Raw genomic sequence first — 7383 nt, 5'->3', positions numbered from 1 at the left:
AAAGCTGTTTGGAAGGGGCCTGGCTTGTTCCGGAGGCGGGGAAGAAGGAGACGCAGAGGCAAGAGGAATAACATTTTGAGGAGTTGGGCGAGACGATTGGCCTCTATCCCCTGTATGACTACCTCTGCGAGGAATCCCGCGGCGTCGAGGCATTCTCCAGAGCACAAATTGACTAGCAGATAAATTGAAACAGAGAAAATCAATTACCTGAGGAACGCGAGCAGCAACAAGGAGTTTACCAATCCACGCTAATAACCAGATTCGAAATACAAGACAAAGGGTCTGAGACAACTCTGCCACACAATGAAACACTCCAGCGACTGAACCAGGTGTGAAGAACCGATCCATGGCAATATAACAAATTCTCTGCCGATCATGCATGCCTGCATTAACTTCGGCTTGCTGAACCCACATTCGAGACTGCCCAGCAATGAATTCACATACCTTTAAGCGCTGCTGCCCACCTGCTACGCGTCCTCGACAGACATTCCACCTGCCGTCTGCCTTGCCAACTGCCTTTGGTATGCGGCTTAACATTTAATTGACGTGATACCACCCGCATCCGGGTGAGGTGAAATTTTGATTTGTGTTATTTAAACTTGTTTTTTGACTCTATATGATGATGATGATGGTGGTTAACGTCCACTGAGACCAAATTGGTCTATCGGACCTACAATTTTCTTAATTTTTACTTGTCTGGCTCCTCGTCTTTCTTGGCGAGATTGGTGTTGTAGCTTTCTTTCTTTTCTCTACGGTCTTCCAACTTCCTTTGTCTTGCATCTCCTTCATCTCTTCTGGTTCTTGGGACATTGGTGTCTTAGCTTCGCGATCTATAGTCGGAGAAGTTTGGTTTAGGAGATCTGCTTTGCTGTTAAATGAAGATTTATTTTCTGCGGTATTCAAATCCTCATAACTGTTGATTTGTTGGGGCGGGCTTTCTCCTTGCTTGCTTTGAGAGTTGTTTCCTTCTTCCTTGCTTCAATGCCATGAAAAACCCTAGGGCACTTGGATTGTGTAAGGGTTACCCATCAAACTTGTGATTTCAATAAATTCCTACCAGATTTTACAAAAATTAGACAAAAAAAACCCACTTAAAAAACTTCCAAAAAATCACACTAAAAACAACTCAATAAAATATTTTCACCAAACTAATACAAAACTCAATAACACCAAAATACTTCATAAAAAAATATTAATAAAACAACCAATTACCCAACTAAAGTATTTTTACCAAAATTATACAAAATTGAATAAAACCAAAATACTCTATAAAACTCCACTCACAAATAAATCCTTCCGAAAACCCCGCCCCCAACCATTAGATTTTATAAAATTCCACTCACAAATAACTAGTTCCCAAAACCACCTTGACCAATAGATTTTCAGAACCAAACGCATATTAATTTAAATAAATAAACAAATTATACTTACATTACATTTAAAGTCCTATATTAATTTAATAAAAAATAAACAAATTGCACTTACAATATTACACTCAAACCTAACAACATGTGGAGATAGACACTCAGCACCAGTAGTCGTAGGTCCTTCACCAAAATGCAAGACCAACGCATTGGAGACGTACGTGGGGAAATGACAAGGTAATTGCTACTGATTGGACGGACCGACATCAGTAGAAAAGAGGAAAGTGGTTGTTGGCATTAGGTGGGCCTCAGAAAATTAGCCTTGCTTTTCGATCCAACGGGCAGTGCTTTCTCCAATGCCTCAGCAAAGCCGGGCAACCATCGGATGAGGAATCTATGTACGCGCTTTTCTCGATGACGACATTGACAAGGGAACTCCTCTGTGATTTATTCTCGCATTTTTATTAATTTATCACGCGGTTCAGCGCCTTCCTGGTGGATGCACTCCAGGAATTGGATTGGAATCGACTGGATTGGAAGGGAACGGATTTGACTGCCTCTGCTTCCTCGCCATTGACCATGTCTGGAGTCTGAAGGGGAGCAGGATCTGAGGGGTAGATAAGCCTTATTTGAGGCGAAAGAGCTTCAAAAGTTCGAAGTTGAATTTCTGTGCTCTGGTTTTGTTGAGTGTTTGAGGAAGATTTGGTGGGTATTTGATTGTTTTGCCTGGTATTTGATTGTTTTGTTGGGATGCCGACGAGATACTGGTGTCATCACTGCCGAAGGTCTGTGAGATTGGAGAGAAGTGGACGCATGGAATGCCCGATCTGTGATGGAGATTTTCTAGAGGAAATGGGTGGGGGTTTTGAAGAACGATTCCGCCATCCAAGATGGATGGCCATGGGGGGTGGGGGCGATGAGAGCGTTGCTGCATTTTACGAGAACTTCGAGATGGATGGGGGAATGGGCATGAGTCGCGGGATGATGATGCCGCCCAGGATGCATAGACGGCGAAGGCCTGAGCATCATCATCATCATCACCACCATCATCACATGCAGATGGTGGAAGCTGTGCATGCCTTGATGAGCCATCTGCACAGGCCGCGTGATGCGGAATCATCCCGCAGGAGGATACAGCAACTCCGCGAGCGGATCCCGCCGCCTATGATGACCTCGTCTGATCATATGCTTTTGTTGCGCGGACCTGTGGATGGTGGCGTTGAGCTCTTCATCCCGCGGAACCGTGCGGCGTATACGCTGGATGAGTTTATGGAGCACCTGAGTCAGCAGTTTCCTGACGGTGGCAGGTGCGGGCCTCCGCCTGCCTCCAGGAGCGCCGTTGACGCGATGCCGACGGTGAAGATTGCGCAGAAGCATCTGTGTATTGAGTCACACTGCGCTGTCTGTACCGATGAGTTCGAAATCGGGGGGGAGGCGAGGGAGATGCCGTGTAAACACATCTACCATGCCGATTGCATTCTTCCGTGGCTGGCTCAGCACAATTCGTGCCCTATTTGTCGACATGAGATGCCTACTGATGACGAGGTAAGGGTTAGGGTTAGGGTTGATCCGTATTCTTTGCTTTTTTTTTTTCTCTTTCTCTTTCTTTTTAAAAATGATTCCTCAATATAGTAGTGGCGAGCATACACCGCCTATCAAGAGGTTGGGGGTTCTCAGGGCAGATCAATGCCCCGATCGCCTCCTTGTTGCCAGTGCGTTGGTCATTTCTTGTGGAGATGGAACCCTGGTGGGGCCTGGGGGCTAGAACAGGTCCTCACTTGCACCAACCCAGCTTGCCAACAGTCTGTAATTGGATCAGTGTCCCCAGTAATCCCTTGTGGGTAGTATGTGCCCATTTCTTGTGAGAATTGAACCCTGGTTGGGGCGATTTTCACTGACCCGGCTTGCGTCCTGATTGATTAGGAATTTACTGGATTGATCTTGAAGTATTGCTTAAATGAGATGTCTTTTTTATACATTTGATTATTTAGATGCAGAGTGGGGATTATTAAGAATAAAAAAGTACATGATGCAATTTAGAGATTTTCTGATTTCCCTAAATTTATTCCTTATTCTTGTCCTGGACTTTACTAGATTAATCATGCACTTTAAAGTATTGATCACATAAGATGCCAGAGACAGCCAAAAGCCAAAGCTGAAGGCACCATTTAATCATTTACCGATTTCTCCAAGTTCAGGTTTGACTTTAATGGATTGCACTTGAAGTGTCGATCGCATGAGAGGCTCTTTTACCGGTTTGATTTTTTCAATGCACTGTAGAAATTACCGGTTTGATTTTTTCAATGCACTGTAGAAATTATTAGACCAGAGAAAGCCAAAGTCAAAAGCCCATGACACTGTCTAGTTATTTTCTGATTTTTCCAAATTCAGATTTTACTTTAATGGATTGACCTTGAAGTATTGATAGCATGAAAGGCCCTTTTACAGCTTCGATTTTCTAAGTGCACAATAGAGGTTATGAGAACAGAACTAAGGAAATTTAAAAGCAAAAGTTCAGTATGCAATTTAATTTTTTTTCTCATTTCTCCAAATTCATGTCTTCTTTTTTGTACTCGACTTTTTTGCTGGATTGACCTTGAAGTATTGTTTACATGAGAGACCTTTTACAGCATTTATTTTCGAAATGCATATTAGCTGCCTAGCTGCTGGTGTTTCGGCCACTTGTGACGATTGAATCTTGGTCGGGGCTATAATAGCACCCCTCTTTCACTGACCCGGCTCACCTTCACTGGATTGACTTTGAAGTATCCCTTTTATAGATGCAAAGTAGAGAATGGAATGGAACCGAGGAAAACCAAAAGCAAAAGCTCATGAGATGGTCTAGGTTTTTTTTGGTTTCTCGAAATTCATTTTTTTTTTCATTTTTGTACTCTACTTTATTGGATTGGTCTGGAAGTCTTGATCACATGAGAGGCCCTTTCACTGCTTTGATTTTCCAGATGCATAGTAGAGATTATTCGAACAGAGCTATGAGAATGCAAAAGCAAAATCGTATGACATGGTCTAGTTATTTTCATATTTCTCCAACTCTCCAATGGTCTCTGGGTGGATCAAAGCCCCCATTGTTCCCTTGTGGGTAGTGTGCCAGCCACTTCTTGTAAGGAACCCCGGGGGTAGTGTGTCAGACACTTCTTGTCAGGAACCCCTTGTGGCTAGTGCATCAGCCACTTCTTCATTCTTGTGCTAGAATTTACTGGATTGACCTTGAAGTATTGATCACATGAGAGGCCCTTTCACACCTTTGTTTTTCAAAATGCACAGTTGAGAGTAGAGCACATAAGATAGTAAGATGATAATTTTTTTAGTGTCCAACAAATTACCACAGAAGTATGTCAATGGGACTAAAAGTATTGATCATACAAGAGACCCTTTTACAGATTTTATTTTCTTGATGCATGGTAGAGATTATTAGAACAGAGCTAAAAAAAGGCCAAAGAAAAAGTCCGGGGTTGTCAGGAACCCCTTGTGGCTAGTGCATCAGCCACTTCTTCATTCTTGTGCTAGAATTTACTGGATTGACCTTGAAGTATTGATCACATGAGAGGCCCTTTCACACCTTTGTTTTTCAAAATGCACAGTTGAGAGTAGAGCACATAAGATAGTAAGATGATAATTTTTTGTGTCCAACAAATTACCACAGAAGTATGTCAATGGGACTAAAAGTATTGATCATACAAGAGACCCTTTTACAGATTTTATTTTCTTGATGCATGGTAGAGATTATTAGAACAGAGCTAAAAAAAGGCCAAAGAAAAAGTCCGGGGTTCAATTTAGTTATTTTCTGAATTCTCCAAAGTCATGTCTTTATTCCTTGTACCCACATCTTAGATCTTTGCTATTGATGTTAGCTTAGTTTTGGGGAGCTACTCTTGCACTCCCAATTTATATTACACAGATTGTACTTTGACCACCCAGTCTTGGCCACTCCCCATAGGATGTCATCATCTGCCAGTGCATTGTTTCCTTTGGTCACTCCCTGGAAGATATCATCCACCAGTGCATTGGCCCCTGCACAGTTATGAATGACTGATGGGGAGCCTGAATTGCAGTCACCCCACACATCCTTGGTAGCCAACTTGTTTCAGTTCCAATACAAGCTCCAGCACCAGCAAGCCATGACATCCTCTCCTTTGTTTGCATTGAAACTCTTTTTCGCTGGCACCTTGTTTTATTTTATATTATTCCAAGAAAAACCTTGTGGGGAAACGCAAGGGATGCTTTTCCACACTCATGAATGGCATTCCCAGTAAGCTTGTTGCTGTAGACTAGTGTGCCTAACCTTAGGGGGTTTTGATCCAGACACATGCTGACACAAAACATGCCAATATGCTCAACATTAGCGACAACCAGTTGAGCTAACCCCTTGGGCTACTTGCACCTTCTTTTAAATCTTCTCTTGACTAGATATTTAGCTTTTATCTAGACACATAGTTCTTTGTCTTTTCTGCTTTCAGTATTGATCTATAAGAGTTTTCACTTAATTGTATTTAAGTTGGATGTACTCTTTTAGTCCTATTGACCTATTTTTTGTGGTCATTTGTTGGCGATTATTAAAATTTTCTAATCTTATCTTTTCTCAATTTTTCTAACAGAGTTATGACCGGCAGAGCACAAGATCCCCAACAGAGCAGGAGTCATCAACATCCCAGTCCCAGGAACCCTCAGCTTCCCAATCCCATGTCGGGTTGACTATATGGGGGCTCCCCGGCGGGGGGTATGCAGTTGGCAGATTCTCGACACCTCCCCCTGTTGGCAGGAGTTCTTCTTCTTCTTCTTCTATGATTTTCAACAGAGGGCTTGGTGGCTCAGATTCAGGTAATAACACAAGTGGAGAAAGCCAAGGTAGACGCAATCCATTCTCCTTTCTCTGGCCATTCCGCTCATCCAATTCGAGCCAAGAAGGCTCTTCAACTTCTACAAATGACCATCATGCCAGAAGATGGTTTGGTTAGAAGATTGCTGTGTTACCAGAAACTTGACGAGGAGATCCATTTCTCATTCCATTCCAATGCTTGTTTACATTTCCATTCCATCTCAACACTACATGAGTAGATTTATGTGTCGGTTTACTTTTGATTCCTCCAAAACCCTCTAGCCTCATTTGCCATTCAGTTTTTGGTTTCTGGTAGCATACCTTTAATGGAGACCTGCAGGTGCTCAACTGTGCATTGAAATAAAACCCTTGATAATAAGGGCATTTGCAAGTTTACATTTATAATTATCTTCATTTTGCAACCCACAATTATAGTCGGCTGGTTGCAACCAGTCTGTATGTTCATCTGGGCTTCCCACTGCTGGCATGTTTACAGAAGCTGTAATTGTAACCTTTGTGCTTTTTGCAAGAGCTTTTTGGGCTCTTCCAGAATCAGTTTAGTCTGTTCATTTTGTCATTCATATGATGAATGCCATGGATACATCAAGCCCAACTTTGGATTTAGTGTGGTGGTTCTCTGGGATTACTCTGAGGCAGCCATGGACTCTTCCTAGCTTGACTATTTCGGATTACCCTATTGGGCTGCTTTTATATTTACCTATGTAAATAAACCTTTAGATTTTCTTTTTGGGACCATTTAATGGCAGTAATTGTAGTGTTGCCGACCTTTGTACCCTTGTACCATGGTTTTTGACTTCTTCACTGTCAAAGATGGTATACAAGTCTTTTCAAAGCTGCAATTTTCACAAGGCTTGCATTTTTTGCAAGTACACTCAAATTTTATATGAAATTTAAATATTCTATCCAGATGTCTTATATTGATAACATTTTCCAAGCATTTTTTGGAGATGACATATAAGAACACGCCTGTTCGTTTGAGCTCTACAAGTGTCAAATGTGACGAGTTCCACCTGAAGAAAATGGCTTGTATTTTTTGAAGTATGTATCCACATTTATGGCCATCTTTACTCTGGTGGGTTTGGTCATTAAACAATCTAGTTAGATGCTTTTATGTCATATTATATTACAATGTTACCAGGTTATATAATTTGTACATGAATGATA

The 7383-nt window shown here is 41.9% G+C and overlaps 1 protein-coding gene across 1 annotated transcript; it reads left to right on the top strand.

The window, feature by feature from the left end:
* The first annotated feature begins 1822 nt into the window (after nucleotides 1-1822).
* LOC149256878 (putative E3 ubiquitin-protein ligase RHC1A) lies at nucleotides 1823-7125 on the top strand. The gene is made up of 2 exons (XM_089460906.1): nucleotides 1823-2909; nucleotides 5978-7125. The coding sequence occupies exons 1-2, from the start codon at nucleotides 2115-2117 to the stop codon at nucleotides 6335-6337; spliced, it is 1155 nt and encodes a 384-aa protein (XP_089317032.1). The 5' UTR covers nucleotides 1823-2114; the 3' UTR covers nucleotides 6338-7125.
* Nucleotides 7126-7383: the final 258 nt, after the last annotated feature.

Source organism: Pinus tabuliformis, chromosome 7, assembly GCF_031772625.1.
Source record: "Pinus tabuliformis cultivar Carrire ecotype Pingquan chromosome 7, CPIR1, whole genome shotgun sequence".
In the NCBI taxonomy this organism is placed as follows: Eukaryota; Viridiplantae; Streptophyta; class Pinopsida; order Pinales; family Pinaceae; genus Pinus; species Pinus tabuliformis.
Note: the sequence above shows the minus strand (reverse complement) of the source record. Positions and strands in the feature narration are given on the sequence as shown.

What these genes read in the sequence shown, in the direction of transcription:
- LOC149256878 (XM_089460906.1), top strand. Translation starts at nt 2,115, where the DNA reads ATGCCGACGAGATACTGGTGTCATCACTGCCGAAGGTCTGTGAGATTG. An exon ending in AGATGCCTACTGATGACGAG is followed by an intron (nt 2,910 to 5,977) that starts GTAAGGGTTAGG and finishes TTTTTCTAACAG; the next exon opens with AGTTATGACCGGCAGAGCAC.